Below are 16,519 nucleotides of genomic sequence, written 5' to 3' on the forward strand. Positions count from 1 at the left end.
CTTTTCCTGGTCGCGTGTCATCTTCTTATTGGACTCACCCGCATCTCCCTGTGAGGCGCATCTCCCTGTGAGTTGCCGATCCGGACTCCAAAAGAAAATTATTTTCTCGGCATAGGATTCAAAAAATGGAGAGAAGGAAACGTTCGATTTGATGCTCTGTGTGCTTGGAAGGGAATTCGGATGCAAAGGTAACTGATTTCTGTTCTGTATTTGATTGCTCTTTGTTTTCCGTTTCCGGGTTTTTTGTTTTGTTTTGTCAAATGCCTTCTACAGTCTACACAGGCGAGATTGATTGATGCCTGCAAAAATTGCTTCTAGGCGTTTGCAGGATGTCTCTGTGCTTTTCTGGCTTATGTTCTTCACTTTGACTTTGTTTTCCTGTATTTTTTTTTAACTTGGGTACTCTCTGTTTGTTAAAAGTTCGCAGAATTATTTCTTTTTTCCTTTTCTTTAAATTTATGATCTTTTGTGCTGTTTTTTGGTTTATATACTCTCTCTGAGCAAACAGAAGGCGTCAGTGTTATGGTTCTGATGACTGTAAATACCTTAAGTTACCACACTTTATTAAGGCAGGGGTTAGACTGAGAACCCTTGATTTTTAGTGAGTGATCTTGGCAACTTTATGGTAACAATGTAGTTTAGTTATTCGCTAGCTGCCCGCCAGATGAAATGAGTGTTTGATCAAATTCTGATTTTGCTGTTCCTTTTTTGTGGTAATTGTCATTAGCTCAATTCTTTTCTCATGTTGGAAAAGTCTCGAGAAGTGGGTTGACATTGGTTTCTATCACAAAAACTTGGAAAGAAGTAGAGTTACAAGTTGCATTGTTAACAGAACTTGTCTGGGCATCAAACAAGAACAGGGTCCAGCAAGGTAGTTAGGTTAAGCTGTTTGGTCGAACTGGTTTGATCTGATAGTGTCTGAGATGCTGAGCATGTTCTTGTCAGTCCATCCAGCTCATATGTCTTAACACAATAGTTGGCTGGGTTAATTCTGTTGTCAATGTAGTCCTAACTACTAGGAACATCAGTCCCTGGATTTGCTCATGTCATCATGAAATTGAAGCACCAGGCTGTTGATACTTCTTTAAGAAGCCAGGTGCTGATTTGCACCTCAGCTAAATATCTTTATGTTTTGTATGCATTTAGAAAAAAGGGATAACATCTGCATTTAATGGAATCAACTCCAGGAAACTCAGAAGAGAAAAAAAGCATCCAAGGCAAATGGATCTAAGAAATAATTATAATCTGATTTGTAGGAGCTACTTTTAATTGGATAAGAAGAACCGTTTAATGGAATGGAAGATCCTTTGGCCAAGCAAGGGGTTAATAGGGAACAACTATTTTGGGCTGAGTTGTAATCAGGATGAATTTGTAAATCCAAAAAGAGTGGCTTCGGAAATTCCTAGCTCATTTGTACTCTCTTATATTTAATTAATGAATTTTTCTGTCACTGATCAAAAAATAATTATATTCTGATTTCCACCTTAATAATATGTTCATCATCATCATCCTCATCCCACCAAACTACCAAAGTGGAGTTGAAAGTATGAACATTACTTTTATGTTTCTTCTATCCAAGACTTTACTTTTATTGAAGATATTCTATTAATTCTTTTCCTGTATTGTAAACATAAATCTTTTATACCCTTTCCTTTAACCTTTACCCTTTTAGGACATCCAATTTACACCAAACCACTCTTCTTGCTTGTGCATTTTTTGTCTCATTTAACATGATAAACCATCTATATATAGTGACCATTTTAGCCTTGATAATTATCTCTTTCAATGTCATTATATGCCTTACATTAATACTATAGATGGATTGTCTGTTTGATGCAGCATTTGCTCTTTAAACAATGGCCAAGCTTATAACCATTGTATTTCAGTATTAGTGGTATATGCCAATTGTGTAACTTGAGACACATCTGTACTGTATACACTCGGCTCTAATTTTAAGATAATATCCTTTTCCATCTCTCTTTATTATGGATAATAAAATAAAAATTCTAAAAGCATTTGTTTTGGGGAATCTCTATGGTATATAGTTATTCCTTTTGATTCTATCCCTTTGGCTTTAGTCTCATCAATCAAAACTGTGTTAGATGCAAACAGCATAAACTATAATACCTTATCTTATATGTTCCTAGTTCCTAGTTTACTTGTCTGTAATCATTTAAGATTATGGAGAAGTTAACTAGATCTGTGTGAGGCAGGCTTCTTAGCAGACAGTCTTTGAAGAGTACTAGGGTCGGTTTTTATTTTTGCTTTAATGGAGAAGTTAACTGCTGCTGAATTATTAATAACAAGTTAATGACAATGTATGTTTTCCAGCACAGTAGACCAACATCATCTGTGGCATTTGTTGACTCATCTGTCAAATTGACAAATCTTGATGTATACCTATTTAAAGAGAAGCCTACCTTGTTGTTAGTAATAAATTTTTTATTAGTTACTTCTCCCTTATATTTTTGGTCAAAACAAGTGCCAATTTAAAACCTCTTTCTTTCCCAAAAACCAACAAAAATATCTGGATAAAAACTTTATATCATTCTTTCTTCAAGTCAAGGAAGAGTAGAACACCATGTGATTGTTTTCTGCCTTTATACCTTAAATTGTCCATTAATTTCCTAAGGAAGAAGTTAGACTTGATAATCTCAGTTGTATAAAACCAAATAGATTTAAACTTCTAATAGTTGGTAGCTTTGCTTTTCTGAAAGATGAAGAAAATACGTGTTATAAATCAAAAAGAAGGGTGGGGTTGAGAAGCCCACAAGCCCAAATACAAAATGAAGTGCCTCTTTCAATACGCACAGATGATATACATTCACAATCTTTACAAAAAAGCTCAAAAAAATATAGAAAGCCAATGATCAAAAAGGAATTGGCTGCAACACCCACAAAAAGTTTTAAACAGGCTGCCCAATTCACTAACAGCCTTTCAATTTTACCAATAACTGCCTCAAGCGGCGCTGACTTGGACTCAAAAGTTCTGCTGTTCCTCTCTTTCCAGACTGCTCAGAAAAGAGCAAAGGGAAGAAAGTTCCAGAGAAATTTTCCTTGGGCTGAGAACGGCACAACTGTCCAAGAGGATAGCAACCCAACAGCCGATCTAGGAAGGACCCAGTTGATTTGAAAGAGCCTAAAGAAATGGGACCAGATCTTGTGAGTGAATGGACTATGCAAAACAAATGATGGACAGACTCTGGTGCAGAGCTACACAAACTACACAAGTCAACGAGATTCATCCCACGAACTAGCAAGACATTCACCATCTGGACCCTTTCCTTAGTCACTAGCCAAACAAAGAAGATGATCTTGAATGGGATCCATACCTTCCAAATCCACACCGAATCCACGTTGACAACCAGACCTTACACGTTGACAACCAGTTTAACATCTCACGAATTGGGGATAATTTGATACTCCCGCAGCCTACTCAGCAGCTCTTGAAGCATATCCACCTCCCAGTCATTCAAGTTTCTTCTGAACCTTGGAAACTACACAGCCTGACCACTCACAAACTCCATGTAATCTCCGACTACTGCCTCTTTGTTTGACACAATAGCAAAAAGGGAAGGCAATAGCTAACAGCTGATCAAGGCACCACATCCTTCCATAGAAATTTAACTCATCAAAAGTAGTTGGTAGCAATTTGTTTAATTATTCCATTGATAGTGTGACTTGTGACTAAATGTGGTGGCAATTTTCTAATAGTTGGTTGAACTTTGTATGGCTCAACTCAACTTAGCTCAACTAAGTCTTGTCCTAACCAATGGGGGTCAGCTACATAAATCCCATTCTGTGATTCTACTCTGTTCAGTGCCATAACCATTGTTAACTTCTGGGCCCCTAATTCATTTCTTACTACATCAACTCATGTCCTTTTTGGTCTGCCCCCAACTCTTCTAGACCCTTAAACTTGTAATGGATACATATTTGCATTGGTCTCTTTGTTCTATATAACAGTTTTAAAGCCAACTATGTTGTATGGAGAGTTTTGGGCAGTTAAAAAACAGTATGTCCAAAAAATGAGTATGGCAGAAATGTAAATGCTTATCTCTGGAAGGTTTTTCCCCTTTTTAATACAGTTTAGATATCTGAAATTTATAAAAGTAAGCATGGCTCTGATTCCCTTAAAATTGATGATTCTTTCTACATTAAAGTTCTCAGACTGTTCTTCAACTGATTTGTTTTAGATACCAAGACAAATGGTTGTTTTCTTTTCACGATCACAGTTGTCAAAGTTCCATGTAGGCTACCTTAGGCAACTAGATTCCTTCCAGATTGCTAATTGTATTACACCTAGGCATATAGAAAAGAAGCTGTACACCTAGCTTTCTATGGATACTTTGTCTTTTGGCTTAGATGCTTCCAACTTTGATAATCTTGTTTTGAGCACAGTATTGGAATTGGTGTAGTTATGGACTGGCTAAATGTAAGAAAGAAGGCTTTTTGAGTCTGAGAATGGCCACTTTGTGAGACAAAAGTGCCAAAAGTTTATGTCTGTATCCAGTTCACCCCTCCCAAGACTCTGGATAGATTTGACCAACATAGGCCAATGGCCTTATTTAGCACTATATTTTCCTTATCTTGCAATTGGAAATTAATATTAATTAAAGTTGCACATATAAAAATTCCATTTATTTAGTGTTCAATGTGAAATATTGAAAATCATTATTTTAGGTGCTAGGTTTGCTTGTATACGGAGATTCATTGTTTAATTGCTGTTTCTGTAGGAAACACATAACATAAAATGCAAGGACTATATAAAATACTGGAATTCATTATTTATTATGTTCGCGTTGTTCCTTTGAAAAAATATCTTTTATTGCTCATTATTTATTTCAGCATTCAAAATAGAACCAAATTCAATGTAAAGTTAAAGTTGGAAGTTTTCGCTTTCTTTTTCTTTCTTCTTTCTGGTTGGGTTAGGTTCCAAAAGGCAGTCTCTAGGTGATTTATATTTGGCAGCCTTGCTTCTGCAATGTCTGTTTTTTATTATCATTAGATTATTCATGATCTTTTGTTATGGAGCTTATTATTATACCTACTTGGTGAATTATTACTGTACACACTAAATCTAAAAATGAGGTTCTGTTGGAAAGAGCCCAAGTAAGGCTGAACTTAATGATGTTTCTGTAATTCAACATTGACCTAAATATTGGTTTCATAACCCATTAGTTATCCCATTTTTCTTGCCTATCATGATGGTAAGAGAACCAATCTAATTATGAAGAAGATGATGTAGAAGTGTTCTGGGTTCATTCTATTACAAGCTTTTAAGCTATCTGGGTTTTACAATCTGTTGGTCTGAGCCAGACCCTAGTTTATGGGAACAGTATGTTATTGTTATGTATGCGTAGACTTGAGTGTCTATAAGTTGTAGTGGCATAGGACATGCCTAGGATTTCAGAACCAATGTTTTAAAACCCAAAGGATCAGCTGACTCAGAAAGCTGCTGAATTTAGTAGAGTGGTAACCCATCCAAGTTAATTTGCATCAATATATAATTAAGAAAAATAAAAAAGACAGGAAAATATAGGAATTAGGGAAATATTTAAAAATAGAGTAATAAAGCTGTTTTACTAAATTAAAAAATGACTTGAGTGGATTTCTGATCTATAAAAAACCCAGTTCAATTATCAAGTCAGATAATGACTTTCCTGAGCCTAAGTCAAAGGCTGACTCTACCAGATTCCAAACTGATCTCTAGTTAACCCATTGGTTAAAACATGGATTGGAACCTATTATTTTCTCCATTTCAATTTGCCTAAACAATATAGAATGCTAAAAGGATTCTTTCAAAAATATGCTTCTGGTTTTTTCTTAAAATAAGAAAAACGTAAAGCTATCCTTTATTCTTGACATCTTTACCTTTTCCTAAATAGTTCTTATATGCAATAGTTGTGTAAAATTTGCTTGATTCTTTGTCTCAAGTTTTGATACAGGAATGAAAAGTGTCCAATATAATGCAGCTAAAATTTGTATATGCAGGGAACTGGAGAACTAAGCTTTCAGGGGATTTTCCACCTTAAGCTTCAGAAGTTCATCAGAACTTCTTACATAACAAAATTTTGGGAAGTTGAACTCAGGATAATGATAGCTCATCTATGGTGCTAGTGGTGCCTAAGCATAATTGTTAGGCCATCTGGCTATTTGATTTCTTCAGGAATTTGAAGATTTTACCTACCCATTTGTCTTATAGCAACAATGTGGTACGATATGCAAGTTGGAGAAAGATTTTCTGGAGGAGTTGTCCTTAGCTCTGATTTGGTTGTTTGCCAGGTTGGGTTTTGTTAAGAACACTTTCTGTTAGCACACCTGAATAGTCCATATCATTTCACTTTATTTGTTGTACTTCTATATTCTGATGCAATGTGCTGTACTTCACTTTTGTACATCAAAATGCAGCCTATGAAATATAAAATCTTGTTTATTTACATATTGTGGACCACTCAAGTTAGTAATGAGAGAGGTTACGGGCCGTTTGAGTTTTGGCAATATTTTTCAAAGTACATGAGTCAGGATACATTCTTTCTAGCATGAATTAGATTTACCCTTTCCTTTCCTAGGTGACAGGAATATGAGAGCAAGCAAGCTACCATGTTATAGTGCTGCTAAGAAGTCAAAGACTTGGGATGTAAGGGACATGATAGAGAATGGTGACAGGCTCAGTAGTTTACCAGAAAAAATTCTCCATCACATTCTTTCTTTCTTGGATATGAGATATGTTGTAAGAACCAGTTTCTTGTCACGAAGATGGAGATATCTATGGACTTCTTTGCCCAATCTAGAATTTGACCATCTTTATTTTCTTTCAAGAACTGGGGGAAGAGATGAGGCAGAAAATGGCTTTATGGATTTTGTGGACCGTGTGCTACTTCTCCGCAACAGCTCTGATATACAAAAATTCCATATATCCTGTGGATGGTACTGCGATGTAAATCGTGTTAATTCATGGGTCCTTGTTGCAGTAAGGCGTAATGTTCAAGAGTTCTATCTCAAAATTAGACCCAAAGATTTCCTTGAGTTGCCTGACTGCCTATTCACATGTAAATCATTGAGGGTCTTGAAGTTGGATATGGATTATGTGCCAGTTGAGCTGAGACTTCCTGATTCAATTAATTTACCAAAGCTCAAAACTTTGCATCTTGAATTAGTCAATCTGGATGAGAAATTGATTACCAAAATTTTATCTTGCTGTCCAGTCCTGGAAACTTTGATCCTAACCATGTGCCAACTTAAGTATGCTAAGAATGTCATTATTTGTTCTCGTCAACTTAAGAAGTTGGTTATAGAAGCGTGTTTCATGGATCATTCTGGTTTGGATGACTGTAAGATCAACATATGGGCACCAAATCTCACATATTTAAAGTGTGTTGATTATATGTCGAAAGAGTATTTTCTAGGAAACCTATCTGGCCTTATCAGTGCAGAGCTTGATATGAAAGTAGAAGAAAGCCGTGCTTTTGAAGAAATTGGACAGCCTCCTAGTGAGCGGAAGCAAATATATGCTCAGCGTATGATAAAATGCCTTAGAGGACTGAGTAATGCAAAATCACTGACATTATCTGCTTACTTGCTTGAGGTATGTTTCTTATCTTCTATATGTTAAAACCTATTTTAAGAATGCAAAATGCAGAAGGACTGGATTATTTGGACACAAAGACTGGTTCATAAATATTTAAATTTATTTCAAATCTTATCCATTGGAATTAGGTTGGATCATATATACATATTAATTTTATGCAAATATAAGCATAAATATAAATGTGTAAATATTCCTGGATCAAATTTGGATCATCATTAGCCAGATTGGATTCAAATTCAGATTTGGACAAAGGTAATCAGTTTTCAGCCGAAATCTATTATATGTTCATAGAAAATATCATAAAATGTTTTCTCTGAAATGATTGTCATGCAATTACAACATTATTTGAATGACTTATACTTTTTTCTCTTAATGTGACAAGATGATCTCTGAAGCCCCATCATACGTATTAGAGTGTCTACCCACTCCATTCTGTAATCTGAGGTATCTGAGGCTGAAAACATGGCTGTCTAGAGATTGTATACGTGCTATAGCATACTTGCTCAAGTGCTCCCCTAATATAGAAACTCTCGTATTGGAAACATCTGTGGTATCCACTGGACCTAAGAATTAATTTCAATTTATTTAAACAGTTCATGAAATAGCTTAAGTTCTATCAATTAGATATCCTTTTTATGACCTTCAGTTTTTTATTATTGTCTAGAAAAGTTACACTGGGTACGAAAAGCAACAACTATTTTTTGATGAGGTAAACATTGAGCCCATTCAGATTCCAGTCATTACATTTTTTTCTTTTTTACTTTTTCCTTCTTTAGTAAGTCAGTTGTTTACTTCACTAATTTTCAGTGTAGTTGCCTGTACAACCATCAATTTTCACTTGTTATTTGTCTGGTGACATTCTGGTCCTTGTTTAGACGAAGCTTGACTCAGAAATCATTGAAGACAATTGGGAGGCAGAGTTACCATTTCAATGCATGCTGTGTCACCTCAAATCTGTAGAGATGCGAAATCTTCAAGGAATTGAGAATGAACTCAGGTTTCTAAAATTTTTGATGAAGAATGCAATGACACTAGAGGAAATGATTATTGTTACCTCTACGAGATTTTCTTCAAGTGGCATCAAGGAAAAATTTAGTGAGAAACTACAAGCATTTCCTCAAGCCTCCCCAAGTCTTGGAATATTGTTCTTCTGAAATTTGGAGTTGAAGTTGATCAATTTTCATGTTTTAAGCTTGTAATGGGAAGACATTACATCTTGACTTTTGTGATACTTCAACTTCTTTTTATCTATATTTAAGTTCTGTATGTATGTGTGTGTGTGTGTGGTTCAACTTTTTTTTTTTACTACATCTTTCCTTTAGCTGTATGAAAAAATAGAGATTCTACAGTATAGAAACATGTTTTGCAGTACTGATGCCACAAGAATTTGTAAGCTGTAAATGTTACACAACAAGCTTTATTTGGATCTCGATTCTTTTGTAAACTTACTATAAATCTTGCAAATACAGGCTTACTGCTTATAGTTTCCATGTGCAACATGTGCAGCCTACAGTCTCTTTTAGCGTTAATACCGTGAAGCATGTTTTTGTACCACATTTCAAGGAGGAAAATAAGTACTATGATCCTAATACTCTATATAGCCGATGTATATCAATGGATAGAAATCTTAGAAAAAAAATCATTACGATGCACCCATAATGAGATACCAATTTAATCAGCCAGAGGCCAAGAACTATGGTACAATGATCCTAGTAACTCAATGGTGATCATTCTTGGGCCGGCCAGAGGCTTATTTCCAGAGGGCTCCCTGTTACTGTTAGGCAGTTTTATTTATAACATGTACAATACCTTCCATGTTAGTGAGTGACCATGATAGAAATGGTCCACATGTGTCATTTTTATTTTTTAATTTGGACCTCAAGCTTCACCGCGTCATCATTGAGGGAGATGCTCTAACAGTAATTCAATCCCTGGCGGAGACCACCAATGGTAACTCCTTGGCAAATTATCAATCATATCGCTAACTGCAGGGCACTAATGAGAAGAATCCCTCACTGTTCAGTTATTTTCACTATAACGTTCAGCCGTTCAGGTAATCAGATGGTCCACCATTTATTGGCCAAGCGCGCTCTCCTTATCCCTTAAACATTCACTATGGACTAGGGTACCTGATTTTCTTTCGTCTTGTTATCAAAAAAATGATTGTACTCTGAGCTTTGATCCTTGCCTTTTAGGCGGATAAAAAAAAAAAAAAAAAATTGACCAACTAGCCTCTATTAACTAATTTTAATGTGATAAAAAAAAATATCTTGACTCATTTACTTTCCCTATTAGGATTAGCCCAACATGATGGCTGTATGGCGGACTGTGGAATCAAGGATAACACCCGACACCGAGTCTCACAACCTCTTGGATTGTGCGATGTCAGCATCATATGAGTTGAAAGATTCGTATGTACGAGCAACTTAACGGGCGATCGATAACGTTCAAGAGACTTTGTTTCCTTCCTCCAACTGTTCCAATCTTGGGTGGAGAAATAGAGTTCGGCTTCTCTTCAGGCAGAGTTGATGCGCGCAACGTTCGTGCAGCATGAATACGCGCCACGCGTCCTTGAATCGTGTGCGTGATGAAAACGTGCGAAGTGAATTTCGCAGCCACTGCCTATAACGTTGCGGCGTTACAACTTAGAAGGCGGTCGACGAGCTCATGAGGCAGATTGAAGAGTATCGTGCTGGAATGCAGTGTTCACAATGCTGATGGCAGCAGCTCTTGTGGCAGGACTGCTTCTCACTCGGCTAGTCGTGGCCGAGGAAAATTCAAAGATTGAGACTTCAAAGTCTCAAGGGATTCCCCCATCAAGAGCACCGGTAATAGCAGTTGAAGTGTAAACTATTTCGGCGAGCGAGGAGGGTATTTGCTATTGCTTGTGGTGTGATTGTCAAGAATGTGTAGCTCTGCTTCAGAGCCTCGGATGATGAGATGAAGGGGTGGAGTGAAATAGAGCAGTTCCTCCTCTGCCCTCTGGGGGAGTAGCAGTCTTCTTCTTGAGACTATCATTCATGAACCCAGCAGCAGAGCAATTGGATGTGTTGGCTTCCTCCGCAGATTCATTGAGGTCGAAAGCATGTAGAGAGGCGGACTTATCGCTAGGAATCTCGGACTACTGTAGGCTGTCCCACATACAATCTATGTGCAACCGCTGGATCCTCTCCCGGATTGGCACCAGAGCTCGCAGTGAGGATGCAGCATCGGGGTTTTTGCAGCAGGAGATGTTCACATCAACCAGCGTTTTCTGGAGCATGCCAGCCAAGTTTCTCATTCCCGTCTGTGTGATGCTAGAACAGTCTTGAACCTCGAATTTGGCCAGTTTTGGGCAGCCACGGGAGATGGCCAGCAAACCAAACCAGAGTCGATGAGATCACCGGTGTTCTTGATGGACAAAGACTCCAGCCCATAAAAAGAAGAAGAGATGCAACAAAGAAGAAGAAATGCATAGAAAACAATACTTGAGGTTGATCCCGCTGCCTGTGATGATTGTTCATCGCCGGCGATGATAATTTTATAGTCGCCGGCGGTGATAGTTTTATAATCGCCGCCGGGCGGATGGGGAGAGAGAGAGGGAGGAGAGATGCCTCATCTGCGAGAGGAAAGGAGAGGAGAGGAGGGCGGATGATTGTATTCGGAGACGCGTGGCGCGTCCTCCGAATGCGCGAACGGTGCCTTGACCAAGGGTGCCTGGACTGAAGCCGAACTCGGAGAAATATGCAGAGAAAACAGAGCGAGCACCAATCGTAAGGAATTACTTGGGAAACCCAATCCATTATGGCTTTATGAGTGTTTGTGTTTCTCACATCCTCTTGCAAATTTAATATTGTCTCTCTCTGGGCCTCCCTCAAGTTTTCTCTCTTTCTCGTTTTCTCTTCTCTAGTTTTTCCCTCTTCCTCCTTTTGAGCTTGAATTAGATCAATATTTACAGAGAAAGGGAGGGAGTCAGGTCTGAATTCGTTCAGTTACAATGCTTGAGATTCAACAACTTTTTCTCACAAATAGGCAAAGATTTTTCAAAGAAATATATGTTCAGTCAAGTTTTCTTATTTGATGAAACATTTTCTTTGATTTGGGGGTGGTTTTCATGGTTTTTGTACGTCCAATGAGAGTTTGGGGCATGTCTGTTTCTTTGTTTGGGGTTGTTAGTGGTTTTCATGCCTAATCAAGCTTTTACATGGCAGTTTCGTATTTGGGGCTATTAGTGGTAGAAAATGTAAAATTTGATGAACTTTTAAATGTTATTTTGTCTTTTCTTGGTTTTAAGTAGTGATATCTTGGGGTTTTGTGGCATTTTGAGTCTATTAGGTTCTGTTTCATTGGTTTAATAGTTCTAATGAGTCAAGAATGGGTCTAACATCAGCCATCACCCTTTTGAGGCTTCAAGTTGGGACAGATGATATGGCGATTTAATATGGTACATCAAAATGGTATATTTTTAAGTTGGCGGTTAAACGAATGAATTTGATCATGAAATTTTGCATGCTAGGGTTTTTTGGGTCTTTGAATGCAATGGTTATGTTTGATTGGTCAAATGGGGTGATGATCATTGAAATCTATGGCTGAGAAGTTTGGATCAACGAAATTTGTTGAAATAGAATATTTGTTTGATGAAGGGCCAAATGGGGGAATTTTTGGATGAAATTTGGTGGATTGGCACTTTTAATCATCATAAATCTAATGGAAGTGATAGATCTTTGATTAGAAGTGGAGATTGACTGATTTAGTTCAAATCATGGTCTTTTTATGGTTTTCCAATCAATAAGAGGGCCTAAAATGGAATTTTACTTTTTCAACGGTAGAATGGAGGTATTTGGTCATGAAATTTGATGTGCTGGGGTTTTTTGGGTCCTCGAACACAGTGGTAATGTCTAATTGATCATATGAAGTTGGGATAACGGACGGTAAGCTCTAGTTAATGAGATTTCCTAAAATAAGATTTAGGCTTGATGAGGTGGTCAAATGAGGGAATTTTGAGCTACAACTTGGTAGGTAGGCATGGATTAGGGTGAGTAGTCAAGTGAATGATTCTGATCTAAGAAAGATATGGTCAATCTTGACAATCGTTTAGGGCCACCAAAATGGGATGTTGGTGTTTTTACGATTGATCATCATAGATTTGTGGTGGAATTTGCTAGTTGATTTGTTTCCTAGTGATCTTAGGATGATGGGTGTATTGGATTTGATTTTGAAGAATTGGAATTTGAATATCACATAGATTGGGGCCATTAGAAATGAAGTTGATGTGATGAATAGTGGATCTTTGTAGTTAGTTATAAAAACTGATGTATAATTAAGTTGTAGTTTTCGGGTCGGAGGATGATTCTAATCAGACGTTGATATTGATCTCAAGGTTCTTATTGGTCTTGTGGATTGTGTTAGAGGAGTGTATTTTAGGTTTTGGAAAGTCTCAAATTGATCTGGTTGTATTTCCAAGTTTTTGGAGTATAAGAGAAGGGTACAAAGAGGTAGGGTGAAGGGACCGAGCAAAAATTGGGTGCTGACACCCCCCTGTCTCACACTCAAGGACACACAATCTTGCTTAAGGAGAGAACTCTAGCCCCATTAGCCTAGAGAATACCCAACTTTACATCCCAAGACTTGCTCACTCACTTTCCAAAATCTCTAGACTCCCCCATACGTGTTTGAAGTTCAAGAACCTCCTAGGTCAAGCTCCATTGAAGAAGAAATCTGAAACATTCTTGAAGTCTAAAGTTATTGCAGAATTGTTGAAGACCTAGCATCCTTTCTATATCAATTGGGCCAAATTTCCAACCATGTGAATACCTGCAAGAGATTGATCCCACCATAGCATCAACTACATGAAGAATTTTTAAGGACCAAAGTTAACACTAAAGTAAGGATTGGTTGAGAATACTTCCATTCATCCTGTGAGGTATGACATTTTTTTTTCTTCTTTCTTATTTACTTAATTTTGCCTTTATGGTCCCTTATTGGTAATTTGACTCACAAGATATTTAATAATATCCATTTCATTCTAAGTAGTTGAATAGAACTCTTATATTATTTTGAATAAATAGTAGTTGCATCATTCTATTTTTTATTTTTTCTTGCACATTTTGATCATTAATGTATTTAGAGATAGATTACGTTCCTTTTTTAAGCATATGTCAACCATTTAATTTGTTTTAAGGCGAATTTATTCGTTTCCTTTTCCTTTTTGTTTATTTCTTGAACATCTTAATTAGTCGATGGAAAGTTTATTGCTAGTTAAAAATTTTCAAGTAATCTATAACTGATTTCTTTCTTTTCTTGTTTTCTTACCCATTTTAATTAGTTTCTAGCATCCATTTTTAGTGTCATTTAAAGGTGTGTGTTCAAACAACCTGAGCCTACAATTAACAATCAATTTACTTACATCATGTGCATGACTCCACTCACTTAGCCATTTTGGCGTTATAGCAAGTCCCATCACATTCATTTAATTAGGTCAGCCCTTATTAGCCAAAGCTACCTTTGTCTTGTTTTTCTTTAATTTCTCTAGTTAAGAAAGACACCTAGTTCAGGTTAGCGTTAGTTAGTATTAGTTAGTATCTTCCCCATGGTTCACTTAATCCAATTCTATAGGCACTTGCTTCATCAGTCCTGCATTAGAAACAAAGTGTTCCTTGCATAATGCATAATGTCTTATTCAAAAACTTCTTAGTCATTTCTAGATTCTCGCTTTGGACCTCGTCATTTACTGGTCATTTAGACATTCAATCAATACACTTTGCACGTGCATAGCATAGTTGTAAGTTTAGTTTTAGGAAGGTAGGATCTCTAATATGTCCTTCTTTAGCATGTTTAATTATTGGTTTTTTAACTAGGTACCTCTTAGGCTTTGTTTGCTTTTCGGTAAATTATTTATCCGGGTAAATGCAGTTACTTGGGTAAGTCTTTCCTGGGAAACACTTACCCAGGCAAATGCATTAGCAATGTTCTTTAATTTCTCATGTAAATAAGGTAATGGCCATTTTAGCCATAAAAATTTATTATTAAAAGGGCATTTTTGTCCCATTCAAGTGTTGGCAATTTTCTCCTAGGTGGGAAAGTTAGGAGATGGTTATCACTTACCTGGGCAAGTGATACTCAGTAAAATAAACTTTCCCTGGCCCCCACATAAATCTGAAAAAAGAACATGGGATTTTTGGTCAATGGGAACCAAAATCTCATTTACCAACTTCTCCCCCTCTCAAAATCCAAAAAAAGAACACCCCCTTAATCCTTATACCCCATTTAACTAGTTGGCTGGCCATTTAACTAGGCAGCTTTTAATCCTTAGACCCCATTTAGCTAGTTGGATTTGGAAATTTAGGCTCTACATATCTATTAGGTCGGATTTATAACGTTTAGCATGGAATCGGAAATATTCCAAACAAAGGGTCAAGATCAGTTATGGCTCTGAGTTATAAAATAGAGGGTGAATGGTGTTGGGTTTGGGCAATCTTGATATCGTTGGATTCAAAGTTTCAGGTTGATTATCTGGTTTGATTGAGTTAATTTGGTTGTTTAAAGCGAAAGTCCCAAAAATACCCCAGGTCAACTGAGATGTCGGTGGGAGCATATCTTGAAGATTAAAATGTTGTAGATAGATTAAAGGGCACAAAAATGGGGTGTGTACACACCCTTAGCCCTGCACATGAAAATGTAAAACCCTTCCTTGATCCTACCTCCCTACATTTGAGGGTGGGCATGGGTTGGGTTGGAGTAGGTCCAAAACCTGCATCTAATTCCTTGTTATTTCCTATTTTTCAAGGTTATTTCCTATTATATACAAGTAATAAACAATCACAATAACATGAACAAACATGATTTCCAATAATTGAAATAATTCATGTTACATGGAAGAAATAAACAACCAAAACAACATGAATAAACCATAAAAATTTCCAATAATTGAAGCTAAGAATTTAGGAAGAAAATGACAACACGTTTTGGGAGACCAAATAGAATCATAGGAGTATTTTAATAAAATGTGTAAGTTGGGAAGGGTTGAGTTTAGCCAAAACCCACATCCTACCGTGCCCATACTAGTTGTGAATTCCTAAAATCCATCCATGCACTCGTAGGGTGGAAATTGCCATCCCTAACTAAGGAGTTTTCTTCAGCACAATCCTTTTCATTTTTAAGATTTCAAGAGAATTGAGACTCAAAAATGGTTTTCAAAAATATTATTTTATGTTTAATTTGCATTGTATATATTCGTATTTGCACTCTTCCCAAATTAAGCCTAGGATCAATTTGGAATGAGTACAAATACAAATTTGTAGAGTGCAAAACCTTATATTTTGTATGTATTTTCACAGTACATATTTGTATTTGTATTTGTATTCCTTCCAAACATTAGGCTCAGTTTGGAAGGAGTATAAATACAAATATGTAGAGTGCAAAACCTTGTATTTTCTATAATTTTGTATGTATTTATATTGTACATATTTGTATTTGTATAATTTTGTATGTATTTACTTTGTCTTTTACTTGTTATAATAATCAAATGACAAATTTTTCAAGGCTATAGTGGTCTACCCAACTTCAGTTTCAGCCATAAAGAACTTCAAATCTTATTCACTAAAAGACAAAACTATAGATTTTTTAGTGTAGTATTTTCAGGTTTTCAGTTGTTATTAAACAACCCCTAAGATACATAAAATATCGTACAATGTTTTTTATGTTTTTTTTTTTTTTCCCAAGGTGAAACGAGAAATGCATTCTTGAATTTCTAATTTCATAAACATGATTTCGCAAAATGGTTTGATACTACATTTAATGAATCATAAAATATGGATCTGGTCTATTCGATAAAACCAAACCAATTGAGCTTGTTCCTTGGTATGTGTCTCTTGATTTATAATTGGGTTGAGATTGGTCGTTGTTGCTCCAAACCAATTAAGATCCTAATTTATTATATAGGGGCTGTTT

At 36.5% G+C, this 16,519-nt stretch overlaps 1 protein-coding gene across 2 annotated transcripts; it reads left to right on the forward strand.

Moving 5' to 3' along the window:
• Window positions 1–31: 31 nt before the first annotated feature.
• On the forward strand, window positions 32–9,017 carry LOC104608470 (F-box/LRR-repeat protein At4g14103-like). Of its 2 annotated transcripts, XM_010274476.3 has the most exons (6): window positions 32–188; window positions 5,995–6,285; window positions 6,573–7,588; window positions 7,974–8,141; window positions 8,256–8,300; window positions 8,467–9,017. In XM_010274476.3, the coding sequence occupies exons 3-6, from the start codon at window positions 6,584–6,586 to the stop codon at window positions 8,743–8,745; spliced, it is 1,497 nt and encodes a 498-aa protein (XP_010272778.1). In that variant the 5' UTR covers window positions 32–188; window positions 5,995–6,285; window positions 6,573–6,583; the 3' UTR covers window positions 8,746–9,017. The 2 variants fall into 2 exon arrangements, with proteins under 2 accessions (XP_010272778.1, XP_088743068.1); XM_088886942.1 differs by having other exon boundaries at window positions 5,995–7,588; window positions 8,399–8,699.
• Window positions 9,018–16,519: the final 7,502 nt, after the last annotated feature.

This window comes from Nelumbo nucifera, chromosome 5 (assembly GCF_055504915.1).
Source record: "Nelumbo nucifera cultivar China Antique chromosome 5, China Antique-T2T, whole genome shotgun sequence".
NCBI lineage: Eukaryota > Viridiplantae > Streptophyta > Magnoliopsida > Proteales > Nelumbonaceae > Nelumbo > Nelumbo nucifera.